At 35.1% G+C, this 18,084-nt stretch overlaps 2 protein-coding genes across 14 annotated transcripts in view; one reads left to right on the forward strand and one right to left on the reverse strand.

Annotated features, from left to right (window-relative positions):
- Nucleotides 1-421: 421 nt before the first annotated feature.
- LOC121975637 (COP1-interactive protein 1-like) lies at nucleotides 422-6,340 on the forward strand. 2 transcript variants are annotated; one of them, XM_042527400.1, is made up of 3 exons: nucleotides 422-545; nucleotides 2,575-2,744; nucleotides 3,426-6,340. In XM_042527400.1, exons 2-3 carry the CDS (start codon nucleotides 2,657-2,659, stop codon nucleotides 6,155-6,157), a joined length of 2,820 nt encoding a protein of 939 aa, XP_042383334.1. In that variant the 5' UTR covers nucleotides 422-545; nucleotides 2,575-2,656; the 3' UTR covers nucleotides 6,158-6,340. The 2 variants fall into 2 exon arrangements, with proteins under 2 accessions (XP_042383334.1, XP_042383336.1); XM_042527402.1 differs by lacking the exon at nucleotides 422-545 and adding an exon at nucleotides 1,021-1,036.
- A 1,180-nt stretch (nucleotides 6,341-7,520) lies between these two features.
- The window catches only part of LOC121975639 (probable protein phosphatase 2C 52), a 37,118-nt gene continuing 26,554 nt past the window's right edge, over nucleotides 7,521-18,084 (reverse strand). For 4 of the 12 annotated variants that reach the window (XR_006110383.1, XR_006110382.1, XR_006110381.1 and 1 more), the window contains one exon: nucleotides 7,521-8,202. The gene's annotated coding sequence lies outside the window, so the exon portion shown is untranslated. Of the gene's footprint in view, nucleotides 8,203-11,499; nucleotides 11,535-11,640; nucleotides 12,098-12,225; nucleotides 12,328-18,084 lie in introns of all 12 variants that reach the window. The other 8 variants (XR_006110378.1, XR_006110374.1, XR_006110372.1 and 5 more) reach the window with 5 other exon arrangements.

Genomic DNA, 18,084 nt, shown 5'->3' on the forward strand with positions numbered 1-18,084 from the left:
TTTAAAGAGTAATTTGTTCCTTAGGAAGTGAAAAAAAGGAAAATTTTGGAAGCATAATGAAAATGTCCATAACAATTTTGATTACATATGTGGCATCGCCTGCCGTGCACGTGGCACCTTCACTTGGCGGGAAACGAATAACGAGCTAGAGGAATACCAGCTGGCCCACGTGTACAACTGTGAATCCGGTACATTCACCGGCAGTTTGTACCATCCGCCTTCCGATATTGAAACTGATTCCTAATTGATTGCCACCAAATCGTACGGCCATGGATGGGCTCGAACAGATCGGACGGACGTAGGCGCGCATCGTCGGCATCACGACGCGGGACCCCACGCGGTGGTGACTGGTGCGTCCCGTAAATATTACCAAATTAGAAGGGCGTAACGGATCAGGAAGATTCCAAAAATATAATTTGCTCCGCTTTTGTGGAATCATATTAGTCCATTTTCTCCAGTGGAGCAGAGTGTGCGGGTTCTCATCGCCCTTTCCTGTCTCTCTCTCTGTTCATGACTGATTCGAGCATCCGTGAAGGTTGATTCAGGTGTGCTCTTCTCGCATCGTGATCTTTGCATGATTCTTGTGCTTGATCTCTTGATTTTTTTTTTCTTTTGAGTTTTCTCTCGTTTGATGTTGCTGTGCATGATTTGCTTCGGTTCGGCGATTGATACAGATGCGGTTCTTCTCGCATCGTCATCGTGGCATGGTTCTTTTGTTTGATCTCCCTTGGATTCCTTTTCTTGAGTTTTGTGTCATTTGATGTTGTTGTGAATTCTTAGAAACGACCGTGCAATTTGCTTCGTTCATTTTATGATTGTTGGGACAATCCGAGTTGGAGGGAGGTGATTTCATCAAATTTCAAGTCCTTATTTATCGATCTGAACTCTTGTTTGATTATTGAGGCGTTTTCTTTTGTTGCATTCTTCTATCTATTTGTTTTTCGTCGTCTTTTACTTGATTAAGCGTTCAGGAGCTCGTTTTGGTTTGTTGGATATGTTTTCGATGCTTCGAAGAGTTCGAACGATGAAGCTCCAGGTGCGTTCGAACGATTTGGTTTGTTGAATGGTTTTGATCCCTAATTTGTCGAAATCTAGAGTGAGATCGGATCATTTGGGGGAAAGGATATTTAGTCGTGTTTCATGTGATGTAGTAAAATTTTGTCGCATGATATGGAGGTATACTGCAAAAAATTTGTTGTTGGTAGAGAGTTAACATTCTTATTCTCCTTCTGTAGCTGGATATTTACATATTTGCATGATTTCACTTGATCATATGTAGTACGTTGGAGTCTAATGTTTTGGGTCAAACCTTGATTGAATTTTGGAATGAAAAAAATAGGTCGGATTTAAAACTGTATTACTTTTAGGATCATTGTTTATACCCTAACTTTATATGTTTCACTCTGGCTACTGGAATTTCAAGGCCGAGCATAAAAAAATATTTCAATGGAGCAGGCTGATTGTTGGAACAGCTTAAATTCTACAGTTCGTCTGTCAATATAGTGTTCTTGATATTTACTGAAGTCTATGATCATTCGTTTGGTTTTGGACTTTTTGGTCTCATGCATTAGGCAAAATAGTTCAGATGCAAAAATGTCTCGATTATATAAAATATTAAGCCAATCCATCCAAAACATGGAGAAGCGGAAACCTATATATCCTTTAGCAGTGCAGTGCGGTCCACCAATTCCACTAAAACAACTGGAATCTATATTATGGATTTTTAATACCAAAATCAATAAGTAAAAATGAGAAGGCTACTTGGGAGAAAGGGATCCATGTCCGATTGACCTTCAGTTGAGTATGTTGATTGCACGGTTAGCTTATTGTTCATGGTATTTACTGAACTGGGATCATCATTCTTATGGCTTGGCACTTTCCTATCCCGCGCAATAGCCAATTTTTTCCCACTTTTTCTAATCTTTTTTTCCTTCTGAGGATTTTTATACCAAAGTCAATAAGTAAAAATGAGAAGGCTACTTGGGAGAAAGGGATTCATGTCAGATTGACCTTCAGTTGAGTATGTTGACTGCACGGATAGCTTTTTGTTCATCGTATTTACTGAACTGGGATCATCATTCTTATGGTTTTGCACTTTCCTATCCCGTACAATAGCCAATTTTTCCCCACTTTTTCTAATTTTTTTTTCATTCTGACTTTGAGCATGCAGATTCTAGCAATCTGATTTGGTTGATATATTTTTTTCCTTTCAATTATAAGGCATCTGAACTGCATTTTAATTTCTTAAGTTGGTGACCTGTTCTTACATTTATCAATAAAAACACAATTAATCGTGTGATTCTGCCATTTTACTAAGATCCTCACTTTTTTGTGTTTTCAGTTTCACCTTGGAACGTGATGGTTACCCGCCACTGCATTTTACTATCTTTCAAGATCTTACTGCTTAGTATATTTATTGCTGGAAAATTATTTCTTTATAGAGGATTAATAGCTGTTCTCAAACTTTTATCAGTTTTGATGAGTTGAATATTCTTTTCTTTACGTTTTCTGTAGGCGAACTTATTATTAATTTATGAGTGCATCTCTACCGTACTAATATAATTGTCTTTACAGATATTTTTCCAACTAATTGGTATTAGGTTGCGCAATGTTGACTTTCCAAACTTAAATTGACTGCAAAAGGAATTGGGAAACGATGAAGACAAATAAATTTAGCAAATTTATCTCTTCCATTAAAACCCATATCCATCATGGGAACAATGAGAAACTGGAGAATAAGAAAGGTATGATAATCACAGAGGTCGTTTTCCTTTCATCCTATGAATTTTATACTCATGAAGAATCATGCACATGCAGAGTTTTAGTTAATTGCAGTTCAGAAGCTAGTTTTGCTAATATCAATAAGCACAATGAATTTACATTTATGGATCTGCCTTTGTGTATTCATAATGGTTTAAAGTTCATGGTTTACTTGAGAAATAGTAGTTAAAGGTGCGAGCATCCACATCAAATATCCTATTCAAAGATTTTACTCTAAATATTAGATAGGATAATTAAAAAAACCTTTGCATCAACTATCCTATTCATTCCCTAAATTATGCATTTATGAACAGTACTTCTCTAAATTTAGGAAATTAATTCCATTCCCTAAACATTATAGAGGAGAGACAAGAAATAGGAAAGTTGATATATGATGTATTAAAAAGTAGATATCTAAATTTAATAAAATAATTTTTTTACCCTAAATTATACATTTTGGATAGGGAAGTTGGTGTGGATGCTAAAGTTTCATATCATGATGTCTTCCTCTCTAAATTTAATTTTAGTTCAAATTTCATGTGATCGGACTTCATAAAGACATTCTTTGAGAAAATAAGTTAGAATTTTCTTGTGGGTGTGATTGTTATATGGTTGGACAAAAATTTATCTAATGTAATATCCTTCTTGTTCTCATTTTCTTGTAGAAACTGAGAACAAAGTAGATAGATTACTTCAGCTCATAGAGAATGGTACAATCTCTATGAATTCAGTAAACAAGTCTGAATTAACTACTCTTATTGAGGATATTCACAAAAGTTATCAAGCAATCTATGGGCACTACGATGAGTTGACTGAGTATCTAAAGAAGAAATTTCACAAGAAAGGAGACAACAGTGGCATATCATCTAATTTCTCAACATACTCAGAATCCTCCGATTCTTCAGATTCAGAATTAGTAGGGTTTAAAAATAACTCAATTGAGAGTGATGAGGAGCAGGAAGATTACAGTGCAGTGAAGGAGAGGCTTGAATCTATGAGTAGGAGATATGATGAGCTCAAGAGGGAATTTACCTTAACAACAGTGAGGCTCGAGCAGTTTGAAGGTTTTCAGCCCCAATTGTTAAAAGCTCTAGATATGAACAAAGACCTTGAGCAGAAGTTAGAGGCCTCCTTGGAGCAAAAACAAGAATTGAATCAAAGAATGAACACTATGCATTATCAAATTCAATGTCTGGAATCAGAGAAAACAGAAATATTGCAGAAGCTACAAGAGTCTGAAAAATATATTGAAGGATATATTTGTGAAATCAATCAGATGAAAAACAAGCTAATGACAATGGAATCTGATGGCAACCGTTTAAAGCAAGAATCTGAAGAAAAATCCAAGGAAATGACTAATGTCCGGGAGTATTGTGTTCTAGAAAAGGAAATAGAAGCTCTCATACTTCTCAGCAAGATGCAGGAAGATAAAACCTTGGCTGACCAAAGAGATGAAGCTATCCAAAATCTGAAAGTATCAAATGATGAGTTGTGCGCTAAGATTACACAGTTGTTGTCCGAAAACAAAACATTGAATCATGATTTGGATGCAGCTGACAAGAATGGACATGAATTAACCAGTAGATTGGAAGGTGTAGAAGAAGAGATTAAAGCTTCAAAGTCTGAGATCATTGATCTGAAAACAAAACTTAAAATTTCAAACAATGATATTGCCCATTTGCTCAGTGGCATTGAGAGTTTAGACAGGCAATTGGAAAGCAAAAATGCTGAAAATGAAAATTTGGCATTAAAACATCGAGAGGCTGCAACAAGTGCTGAAGAAGAACATGATAAAGTCGAGGTGCTTCAAAAGGAAATAGAAGAGGTGAAGGATGAAATTTCCCATGCATATGGAGCGTATAAATTAGAACTTCAATCTAAACAGCAGAGTGAACATAACTTGTTGATGGATACGAACACAACTACGATCGAAAAGCTTGTCCTGGTTGAAGAAAATAAAGAACTATTGGCCAAAGTAAAGATATCTGAGAATTTGATTGAGGGTCTAAAAGCTCAGCGAAAAAGGTGTGATATCTTGGTATCCGATTTTGAGGTCAAGACACAGAATTTAGAAATTGAACTGAAATCTGCAAATCTCCAATTGACTGAGGCAAAAAAGAAACATAAAACTAATAGTAAACAAATTACAAATTTGGCGATGAAGAACACAAAGCTGTTGGATGAGAAATATTCGCTGCATATTCATATAAGTGAACTGAAGAAACAGTTGACGTGGTCCAGAAACTTCAATACGGAAAGTATCAATAATTTCTCTGAACAAAGTCTGAGTTTATTAAATAAACTGGATGATACAGTTAAACAGAAGTTTTTGGAACAGGAAAACCATCTGATAACTCTAAAAGATGGCTTAAAGAGCTTACATACTTTGTCAAAGCAACTCAATCATCAGTTTCACGAATCGTGCCAGAAGTTGGATCATGCAGAAGCTGTTAGCCAGGAGCAGGCGAGAGAAATATACAAACAGGAGGTGAAGATTGAGGAGCTTCAGAAAACCTTAGAACTATGTGAAGTAGAGAAAGAAGCAGCGAGCAGAGAGATGGCATGCCTGAAAATCCAACTTGATCTTGCAGAAACTGCCAGCCAAGAGCAGGTGATACAAATAAACAAACTGACTGCCAAGGTCGATGACCTTCTGCAAAACCTAAAACTATCTGAAGCAGAAAAGTCAGAAACGAGCAAAGAGATAACATGTCTAAAAAGCCAAGTAGAAAGCCAACAATGTCTGTTCAATCAGAATCTAAAAACCATGGAAGCTGAGTACGCTGAGAAACAAGCGTCGTTGGAATGCAGCATCCAACTGTTGAGGCATGAGGTTGCGATATTGAATACTCAGCTAAAAGAATCAAGGCATGAAGTTTTTAAAGCAGTTCAGATAGGCACGATGGAGGTTTCAGAGTTTTGTCGGGAACTAAATATGTTGGAATCTCAGGTGAAGCAGGAGCACTTCGATAGGTTCACTCAGCTATCTTCCTTGACATCAGAGGCAAGGAATCTGTTGTTGCAAGTCCGCCAACTGATGAATGCTAAGCATGAAATGAACTTGGAGATACAAGACATGGCCCAAAGATTGAAGAACAGTGAAGAGACTATCGCAGCCTTTAAGCGAAAGGCAGAAGAAATGAAGGCTCAGTTAGCCGAGACGGAAAAGGAGATGGGGAATGTAGTGACGAAAAGTATTGAGTTGGATCGGCGGATCGATGAACTGGAGAGGTGCGTAAAGGAAAAGGATGAGGAGATAACGTCAAGGAAAATGGAGAAATTGGAGGCAATAAATCAATTGAGCATCATGATCGATTATCAGCAAGAGAAGTATCGGCAGTTGAGTGATTACGTACTATCACTCAAGTCCGCAAGGCGTTTGGTTGGGTTTGAATAGATTGGCTGATCCTTCGTGATTGATTCATGGAAGTGTAGAAATAAGGTAGTTTAGGGTTTAGTCCCGTAATTTGCTGGTATTCGCATAGCTCCTGTTTTTCCCTTTTTTTTTTCTTTTTTTTTTGTTGTTTGTTTCTATATGGTGGGTTTGTTGTAGTATTTTTAAGCTCGAGTTTTCTTCTTTCCTCTTTTTTTTTTCTTTATTAGCTTGACATAGAATTTCCTGGGTTAATGGTCTGTCCCAGTGCCTCTGCTCAGCAGCTGAGGCCTCAAGCAGCATGTTTGGTTTGGGTTGTGCTCCACCTATGCAACTGGGCCGGACCACACATGTATTGGGCTATTGCCCAAACGGATTACACAGATCGCACTTGGCCCACCATGTAATAAACTTGAGCCAACCCAATCGCAACACGAATTGAAATGAAACGTTTTCAGGCCTGTTACGTTGAATTGGGCCGGAGTTAGACCTAACAAAAACCTAAATGGACTTCTTTTCAGCCTAACTAGTGTGTAATATAGGCCCACTAAGGTATAATAGGCCGGATGTTAGGCATAACACCGATTTAATGGCCCGATCTTTGGCCCATCTTATTCCTTATTAAGCTATATTGGGCCCAACAATTACCGAGTTGATGTACATAGAATAAGAGACCAAGTCGAGTGAGACCTAGGTTAGCCTAGGCCCAACATGAATTACTCGGGCAACCATGCTCAAAAGCTGAACTGAGGTGGGCCTAAAAAACTGGATACAGCAGACATTGTCCACTGCTCCATTGGAACGCGCACTTTCCGTCCCAATTCAGATCCCTGATCTTTATTCCTGATTTACTATACGACTTCAATGCCTAATACCTTTTATCTATTGAATTCATTCGAAAAAAATTAACATTTAAATTATCATAATTCTGTACCTAAATTATATTTTTTTTTACCTTATCAATGATAATTTTTCAGATGAATTTACCAAATAAAAGACATCAAAATTATATAGCGCGCCAGTAGGGATCTGAATTTATTCTGCCATGACAGTAGCCAAAATTTTAGTAAAAAAAAAATAAAATGTAAAAATATTTTATTTTACAAAAGAGGATTAAAAGCATTTAGTGAGATTCTATATTTTTTAAACAAGTTTTCTTAGAAGTAAAAGGATAATAATGTAGTAAACTAAAACTTTCCATGTTCCAACATAATGTCGACACAATTTCAGAAACAACAAACAAAATCTCAGTTTAACTGTTTTTACCAATTTAAATTTACATTCGAGTAAAAAAAATTTTAAAAAAAAAGAGACGATAATTACACCTACCAAAAGATATATCTGATTTTCTCTCGAGTAATATCAGAACTGGCAATACACTACAATAAAACTATATACTAAAGAATATAAATTATATGGGTCTCATTTCAGTTGTTGGATAAAAAAAATAATAACAGCTGGCAACGACAAATTCACTATGAACAATCGAACTACTAAAAAGAACCTCCATACAAAAATTCTTATAGAGGCAAACGCTTCCTATGGAATTATATACAGACACCTAGAGGCATGCATACATATATCATTATCTACTGAACATTCGAAAACTAGGTAATTAAGGCCCTGGATTCCACTAGATAAACCTTCTGGTCGCGCACAAGACAGTGAAGAATCTATCGCATCCAAAATAAAATTACGAACTTCTAAAAAAAAGCGGTTCCAGCAATACGAATACCTCTACGGCTATACTCCTTGCAGAGATCAAAAGAGCCATCTGTCTGCATGAATATCCTTAATTCGTTCACTGGATACGTGGGGTTTTTTTTGGGAGGAAAAAACAAAAAACTTATAATATTGTCTCTCCAATTCAATTCCGGCTTCAGTTCGATATTCTTATTTCTACTCCAAGGATGTAATTTACAACCTCACACACGAAGGCTCATTAAATTAATAAATAATAAAAATCAAACAGCGAAAAGCTTACCTTAACTGAATTGGGTACTAGAGTCCAAAGTCTTCTTCGATGCACAGATCATTCACACGAGCTCCACCATCTTTAGGAAAAATAACTGCTCGTTACCACATGAAAACAGAAAGATCTAATCAACTGTGGGTTGTTTTATCAAATGAATTGAGAGTTAACACATACATGACCAAGGGATAAAAAAGTTTAGAATACACCTGATGAGAAAATGCCTGAAATTACTAGTTGATTCAATTGTAACGAAAAAACATCTAGTCAACATTTAATAAGTCCAGTTCCAAAGTCTCAAACATTGAAAATACAAAACATCCCATAAATGATGCATTTAAGCTTTTAACCAGCGATTGGTGTGCCAATGACACAAACGAAAATTGTGGTACTGGTACATTACCATAACTAGCTAGGATTAAAATCATTTTGCAACAACAGTTGGATGTGGCATGGTGTGTTAATCTCCTTGATAAATTATTGCGACTCCTATGAAAAATATACCGATCATTGCAGTGCTTGAGGTTATATCTGAATTCTGACATCACTTGAACAACAAATAAGACAGCAAATAATGATATATATCAAGTATAAGTTGTTGGTGCAGCGGGGACCGACAAGAGGGGGTGAATTGCCTGCAAGTAAAAACTAAACCCTCCTCAACCAATTTAAACTCAAATAGATGCAATAGCTACAAGATTAAACAGAACTAAAGTATGAACAGAAAAGGAAGACTCAGCTATTTTAACCTGGTTACAACCAAGAGGGTTGTTAATCCAGGACGATGAAAGGCGCAGTAAGAAACTCCTTCTCTGAAGGCGGAGAAGCCTTTTACACTTTGAAGAGCACAGAACTATTGCTTAACTAGAGAGTACAAGAGTTGAATTTCGTTCACTTTTTCGTTGTGTCTAGAGCTGCCCGAGAGCCTCTTTATATATGGGTACGGTTCTCGAGCTTATCAGATCACCTGATCCTTCGAGATCAGGTTTGACTCGAGAGGGATCGGTCGACCGATCCCCAGGTTCGGTCGACCGAACCTACTGTATCTGCCCATTCTTCCGTCCAGGTACAGCCTCTATGGATCGAGCTTAGGTTCGGTCGACCGATCCTTTTGTTCGGTCGACCGATCTGCCAACGGTCTCCAGCTGAGTTAGTCCAATCAAACTGCTCGACTTGGTCTCTGGATAAACTTGGATTCGGTCGATCGATCAGCATGTTCGGTCGACCGATAAGCTCTACCAACGTTCAGCCTCTGATGTGGCATTTGACGTGTCTGCTGAGGTTGGTTTCTGATAAAGAGAGGTTCGGTCGACCGATCAAGGAGTTCGGTCGACTGAACCGTTGACAAGTCAACTTCCTGTGACTTGCTTCGGTTCGGCTCTATGGGTGATTGCGGCCTATCGGAATAGGGCTCACCTGAACCTAATTCCCGGCCTTCTCCTCGAGCGGGCTTCCGTCTGGCTTCTCGTCCCTCGAACGCCGCGCACGTTCTTCTCGCTCCACCGGAGTACTCTTCCGCAGCTCTCTCGTCCTTCGGACGCACCGAGCCCGTCGGCTCCCTTCCCGTGTCGTCCTTCTCGCTAGCTGCATATTCCGCTCGACTTCCTGCACTCCTAAGTTCCTGCACACTCAGACACAGGGATCAGACAAAACGCAGGACCTAACCAACTTGGTTGATCACATCAAAACTACCACGGGGTCCAACATAAGTAGTGTTAGAAAATAATCTTCTAAAAAATACATAAATGTTAAAGAGAAGAACCTAGCACCAATTTTTGGGTAATACTTTTTTTTTTATCTTACTGTCATACCTCAGCCACACTCATTTGACTGACCATGATGTATGATGAAAAAGTAATATTCCTATGCAAAGTTACACTTAGTCCCTCTATAAAATTAGGGTTAACACTCAGCGTGCTAAGAATCATCAAGTTTCTCTGAATACTAGAGCAGGAGGTACACTTATGTGCTCTCTAATTAAACTGGATAACTTATCTTCGGAGCAGCCATTAGTTATGGGAATGATGCAGTGGACTATTAGATGACAGTTTGTATTGAAATTTTTGAAAATGATTACTTTTAAATTCCTGACAATATTTTTGGGAAATGACTATAGTTAATTAAGTAGATTAACGAGCTGTTGTAGAATAATAAACATTCTAGGATTGATAAAAATAAAACATGTTGAAGAAATTTGCGACCAGATTGGGAATGATACACGTGTAATTAATACCAAAGGCTGTGAAAACACCTGAAAATTATCAGTTTTTTAGAATTGTATTCTGAGGATGATATTAAAAATGATATTTTAGTTAGTTAATGACTGTAACTTATCATAACTTTTGAGACACTGTATTATTTGTCAGTGACCCAAACATCAAATAATTCCTACAGCCACTAAAAAGACCAGTAAAAAGTATCCCGATCTGATGACATTCAGTTAAAATCTTTTTTGACTCCAAATTGTTTATCATGACATTTAGTCACCTAATTATAGCAGTCACTACAAAAAAAAAATAATGATTTAGGGACGAAATCTGGGACAAAAAATATTCGTCCCAAAATTACAACAAATTTGGCGACAAAAACAAGCATCGACCCAAATTACCAACGAAATCTATAACAAAATAATTTCGTTTCAAGTTCCCAACAAACTATATTTTCGTTACTAAATTCATCCCATAATTTTGGGACGAATCGTCCCCAAATCATGTACTCCCTTTTAAATTGGAAGAAGAAAGTATGGTAGTATTTATAACAATCCATAATGAGACAATAAGCTAACTTTGCAATGAGAAAATAAAAAAACCTATACAATTAATACAAAAATGCCTCATAATTATTTAATCAAAAAAATAATGAGAACATTGATCAGGATTTTATAGCAACGGTAAATTAAATGGTAAGAAGCACCTTGAAACTAATATGAACCCTCCATTTCATAACAATGAAAAATTAAATTATAAGAAGTACCTTGAAGTTAACTATAAGTATCTTAAATATGATACAATCTATTTTACCACATCAAATTGTTATAATACAGTCTATTTTACCATATCAAACAATAACTACAAATATCCTATTCCCATCTGACATGGAGAGCATGAGATGTATTCTTAAAATTCCTATCATATGAAAATATCTCAAATGAAGAAAACACAAACTAATCAAGATCAATTAGTTGATACTAATCTTTTAGTACTCATGGTTACTTGGTTGCTAGACAAACTCTAATCATAATTCAAAATTTGAACTAATAATGCAATAGTAGCAAATTTCAACAAATTTATACAGAGAATGATATCCTTATTTAACTTTTCAAATGCAACTGATAAAAAAATAAATAATTAAAAGTATAAAATGTTCAACTAAGGGTGTGTTACTTAATACTTACTTTTTTTCTCCGACATATATTTCGCCTCATCAACCCTGTTAAAAATAAATTAACAATATTAATTAAAATAAAAATTAGAAAAGTTAACAAGCCATGGATTAATGTTTAAAACACTGATTATGAGACAAATAATCATCCTACATAATTAAAATCATGAATAACCATCACCGCCATCATCATCATTGTCTTGCGGAGGAATCTGACTTAGAGCGGAGCTCAACTGAAGGTGTCGCATGATAAAATCTTATTGTCGGCGCAACTCTCTCATATCTTGCTCCCTTTCTAGGTCTCTTTGCGCCCTTTCTAGGTCTCTTTGCGCCCTTTCTAGGCCTCTTTGTGATAATATTTCCTTCAAATTGCTAACCTCTTCAGTCAAGTTATTTACTTGGGTTGTAAGTGCTGGTGAGGAGGAAAATGTTCCAACTATTCTTTGGGTTCTGCTTAAGGAACTCATCCCTAATATCCTTCCCCCTTTTGGTCCTCCACTTGCCTCCAACCATAAACTCAAATTATTGCCAACAGAGTCCTCAAACCCTTAACTATCGACACCACCAGCTTGTGAGCATGTTTGGGCTAGCTCGAGTTCATCATACTTTTCCTATTTTTTTAAAACACATAAGATATTGATTAGATATAATAGAAACATATATAATATTAAGACAGTGAAAGTACTTAACTACTAAAATCTAAATCATATATTAAGATCAAATAAATAATAATTCCAACCTTTACTGCTTTTGCTCTTGCCCCACTCCAAGTCTCATCTTTTTTCCTAAAAGTGCGGGTGAAAGTATCAATGAAAGAGGGCTCCTTCCTCATCTCCTTGATCTGAAAAAACATGATTACAAATAATGAAATAATTTGATATAGATAAAAAATTATTATAAGAGTTAAAAAATTACCAATCTCCGTCTATACTCATCTATGTTAATGAAGCCTCCCGCATATATAACAGATGAGTCACCAGAATTGTGAGACTGACTCATTCTATTCAGGTTACTCCTTTGCTTACTCATATTCGTTGCCCAAAAGTTGGAGATCCTCTCCCAATTTTCTTCGGTGATGAAGTTTGACTTTTTTCCCCGATTCTTAGCGTGACTTAATACATGTCTGATGTGATTGCCACATTTTTTTAAAAATATTCTGCGGATCTCCATTTCATCATTCAGGTCCCAATTATTTAACCGTTGAAATGAAGAAAAATAATTTATTATATATTCACTTTAAATTTGATTTAAACTCATGAAAATATACCTTGAACTCGCTCCACCATAGTTGTTTTGTGGCTCGTGAAGTGTTTGAATATGTCATCGATTCTCCTCCCCAATGGTTATTCACGATTCTATTAATTTTGTGAACAACTTGTACAAGATTTTCAAATCTGCATTAAATTACAAACAAACGATGTTAAATAATTAAAATAGATAAAAACATAAAATATTTTATAGTACTTACGAATCTCCAATGGGGACTAAAAAAAACTCTATAACCTGTAGGAACAAATATGAGATGTCACCACTAATGATTTATAGAAACAAATACAGTGTATTAACTGATAAAATAAATAAAATTATAAATGAGACAGTATATAAAAAAACTCAGTGAGCTATAAGTTTGGTAAATTTACATATTAAAGATCAATGTGCTTGTAAAAAAACTAGTACCACAAATGTAAAAAAAATATGTCAAATTCCTTTAAATAAGCTAACAAAACTTATCCATCATCAAAAATCAAAGTTCTCATTGTCATTATCCTCCTCCTCATCATCATCATTATCAATTTCACTTGTATACACATTTATCACTATATCGCTGGGATCTCGTAAAGTTGGAATAATATATTCCTCAGTCTGAAAGGTGTTTGCAACTTCCTCTTGTTGATATGCAATGTTTTCCCAACGTGCCTCAATTTTTTTTCGTGCTTTGGTTTTACAAACAACCCACCAATCAATCTTATCACGTTTCAAACTAGGATACAAATAATAGAATACTTGAATTGCTTGTTGTGCCAACACAAATGGTTCATATCTCTTATAAAATCTCTTATGATTTATTTCGACCAAATTATAATGTGGATGTACCTTCATCCCTCTGACAGAGTCAAACCAGCGACACATAAATAATATAACTTGCATTTGTAGCCCTGGTATTCTACTTCTATAATTTCATCCAACAAACCATAAAAATCATTACTTGCACCTCCTTTATTGGATGACGATACGCACACCCCATTATTCATGGTATTCTTTCCCATTCCATATTCTTGAGTATGAAAATTATATCAATTTATGAAATATCCAAGTGCGTACTAATGATTTTGGACCCATGACAGATGGATTAGTCATTCTTGCTCAAGGTGAGCTTAAAATACCAATTGTTAAAAGTATGCATATGTATCAACCAAATATAGTTTGTTTACTTACATATGATTTGAACCATGCAGCAAATTCTTCTTCACAAAATCGATCAAACTCTTGTGTCGACAATTCAGAATATAAGTTTTGAAATATCCTACTAAAAAAAAACATATTATTATACAAACAATTTATGACATTAAAAAAAATAAAATAAAAATATATACTTACTCATAATATGACGATACTTCTGGACAATTGGATAAAATATAGGTCTGGGCCTGTCATTTTTTACCAGTTAAGTATCTTTATTTACACGGTCCACTTGGTCGACCAAGATAGTTAAAAATTGAAAATGAGTTCACATTTGGATCAATAGGACCCTCATCATTTCTGCCCGCTCTTCGTCTTTTGCTATGAACATGAGGTTCAAAATAATATGATGCAAAAGTTGTTACTTCCTCCATAATTTATGCATTAACAATAGAGGCTTTAACTCGTGCTTTATTTTTCACTTTTTTCTTCAAATGATATAAGAATCTGTTGATAATATAACAAATTATATTAAATATTAATATATAATCCAGGATTAGTAATTTTTTTTCATTCAAAGAGTCGAAATATAAAAAAAAAAAAAAAATTCTACCTTTCAAATGAATATATCCACCGAAAATAAAGAGGCCCTCCAACTTTGGCCTCATATGCCAAGTGAACCAAAAGATGTTCCATGAAATAAAAAAGGGTGGAAATATCCTTTCCAAATTGCACAAAATGATTGGAATGTCTCTCTCTAATTTCTCCATGTGTGAACGTCTCAAAACTGTTGAGCAAATATCATATAGGGAAATACTTAACTCCGTAATCGCTTCCCATACAAATTGTGGTAAGAGTTCTTTAAAAGCGATAAGAATCAGTTTTTGCATTATTATATGACAATCATGACTTTTCATACCAATTAACATGCATTCTTTCATATCGACACATCTTCCAAGATTAGAGACATACCTATCTGGAAATTTCAAAGATTTCAACCATTCACATAGGACACGTCGTTGATCCTTATTTAATATATAAACTGCCTTTGGCTTTGGTCCCCTGCTATTTTCATCGACATCAAGAGTGAGTCTTTTACAAATGAGTCGCATATCTTTTCTTGCATTGAGATTGTCTTTCCGTTGATATCCATCACTGTATTTATCAGATTATCAAAAACATTCTTCTCAATATGCATTACATCGAGATTATGATATATCAAATGACTAAACCAATACGGCAATGCTAAAATATACTCCATTTATGTGTACTCCCATATTCATATGTTGTACCATGTGGCTTTTCAATAACAGATGGAAGTGAAGCACTCTGTACCAAATATCTAGACCTGTCAATCTCAATAGCGGAAGTGTTCTTTCAATCCTATTTTTAGTGAATTCATTTTTATTCTTTCAATCCTATTCTTTATGAAATTATGATTTGCTAGTAAAAATTGTCTATGAGAATCAAAATAACCATCTCATCTTCCCATGATTCAATCTGATTGACTTTGATCTCTCTATACATATTGGGCATTCGAAGATCCCAACAGTACTCAAACCTGATAGCATACCGTAAGCTGGAAAATTATTTATGGTCCAAAGAAGAGCAACCTTCATTATAAACATTTGGTTAGAATGAACATCGTATGTAGGAACAAATTAATAGAAATGGTTGTATGTTATATTGGGAGATGATGCAAATGTAGATGTTTGTAAATTCTATAATCAAGATAGGTATAAGACAACCAGAAGGAATCAACAACGACGTAAATCATACAGCCAGTTGTTTTATTTACCTTTAACTCCTAGGATACAAAGACTGTATGCATCAAAGGCAACTACAGAACACATGACTTGGCATGCAACTCATCAAACAGAAGAGGGGCTAATGTGTCATCCATCAGATGCAGATATGTGGAAAAATTTTGATAGAACATATCCAGATTTTGCAAAGGAGATTCGAAACATTATATTATGTCTCTGTACTGATGGATTTGCTCCATTTGGTAAATCGGGAAGAAATTTTTTGAGTCTCCATCAGTACATAGACATAATCTAATGTTTCGAGTCTCCTTTGCAAAATCTGGATATGTTCTATCTAAATTTATCCACACATCTGCATCTGATGGATGGCACATTAGCCCCTCTTCTGTTTGATAAGTTGCATGTCAAGTCATATATTCCGCAGTTGTCTTTGATGCATATAGTCTTTGTATCCTAAGAGTTAAAAGTAAATAAAACAACTGCTGTATGATTTACGTCGCTATTGACTCCTTCTGGTTGTCTTATACCTATCTTGATTACAGAATTTACAAACATCTACATATGCATCATCTCCCAATATAACATACAACCATCTCTATTAATTTGTTCCTATATACGATGTTCATTCTAACCAGATGTTTATAATGAAGGTTACTCTTCTTTTAGACCATAAATAACTTTCCAGCTTACGGTATACTATCAGGTTGGAGTACTGCTGGCATCCGATGCCCCATATGTATGGAGAGATCAAAGTCAATCAGATTGAAACATGAGAAGATGAGATGGTTATTTGATTATCATAGACAATTTTTACCAACAAATCATAATTTCAAAGAATAAAGATGAATTCACTAAAAATAGAATTAAAAGAACACTTCCGCCATTGAGATTGACAGGTCTAGATATTTGGTACAGAGTGCTTCACTTCCATCTGTTATTGAAAAGCCACATGGTACAACATATGAATATGGGAGTACACATAAATGGACTAAATGGAGTATATTTTGGCATTGCCGTATTGGTTTAGTCATTTGATATATCATAATCTCGATGTAATGCATATTGAGAAGAATGTTTTTGATAATCTGATAAATACAGTGATGGATATCAACGGAAAAACAAAAGACAATCTCAATGCAAGAAAAGATATTCGACTCATTTGTAAAAGACTCACTCTTGATGTCGATGAAAATAAAAGGAGACCAAAGCCAAAGGCAGTTTATACATTAAATAAGGATCAACGACGTGTCCTATGTGAATGGTTGAAATCTTTGAAATTTCCAGATAGGTATGTCTCTAATCTTGGAAGATGTGTCGATATGAAAGAATGCATGTTAATTGGTATGAAAAGTCATGATTGTCATATAATAATGCAAATGTTGATTCCTATCGCTTTTAAGGAACTCTTACCACAATTTGTATGGGAAGCGATTACGGAGTTAAGTATTTCCCTATATGATATTTGCTCAACAGTTTTGAGACATTCACACATGGAGAAGTTAGAGAGAGACATTCCAATCATTTTGTGCAATTTGGAAAGGATATTTCCATCCTTTTTTTATTTAATGGAACATCTTTTGGTTCACTTGGCATATGAGGCCAAAGTTGGAGGACCTCTATATTTTCGGTGGATATATTCATTTGAAAGGTAGAATTTCTTTTTTTTTTATATTTCGACTCTTTGAATGAAAAAAAATTACTAATCCTGAATTATATATTAATATTTAATATAATTTGTTATATTATCAACAGATTCTTATATCATTTGAAGAAAAAAGTGAAAAATAAAGCACAAGTTGAAGCCTCTATTGTTAATGCATACATTATGGAGGAAGTAACAACTTTTGCATCATATTATTTTGAATCTCATGTTCATAGCAAAAGACGAAGAGCGGGCAGAAATGATGAGGGTCCTATTGATCAAAATGTGAACTCATTTTCAATTTTTAACTATCTTGGTCGACCAAGTGGACCGTGTAAATAAAGATACTTAACTGGTAAAGAATAACAGGCAACCCAGACCTATATTTTACCAAATTGTCTAGAAGTATCGTCATATTACGAGTAAGTATATATTTTTATTTTATTTTTTTTAATGTCATAAATTGTTTGTATAATAATATGTTTTTTTGAGTAGGATATTTCAAAACTTATATTCTGAATTGTCGACACAAGAGTTTGATCGATTTTGTGAAGAAGAATTTGCTGCATGGTTCAAATCATATGTAAGTAAACAAACTATATTTGGTTGATACATATGCATACTTTTAATAATTGGTTTTTGACATTAAGTTTATGGTAATTAAGCTCACCTTGAGCAAGAATGACTAATCCATCTGTCATGGGGTCCAAAATCATTCGTACGCACTTGGCCAGCATATTTCATAAATGGATATAATTTTCATACTCAAGAATATGGAATGGGAAAGAAT

The sequence above is a fragment of the Zingiber officinale genome, chromosome 4B, assembly GCF_018446385.1.
Source record: "Zingiber officinale cultivar Zhangliang chromosome 4B, Zo_v1.1, whole genome shotgun sequence".
Lineage (NCBI taxonomy): Eukaryota > Viridiplantae > Streptophyta > Magnoliopsida > Zingiberales > Zingiberaceae > Zingiber > Zingiber officinale.

What these genes read in the sequence shown, in the direction of transcription:
- LOC121975637 (XM_042527400.1), top strand. Translation starts at nt 2,657, where the DNA reads ATGAAGACAAATAAATTTAGCAAATTTATCTCTTCCATTAAAACCCAT. An exon ending in GAAACTGGAGAATAAGAAAG is followed by an intron (nt 2,745 to 3,425) that starts GTATGATAATCA and finishes ATTTTCTTGTAG; the next exon opens with AAACTGAGAACAAAGTAGAT.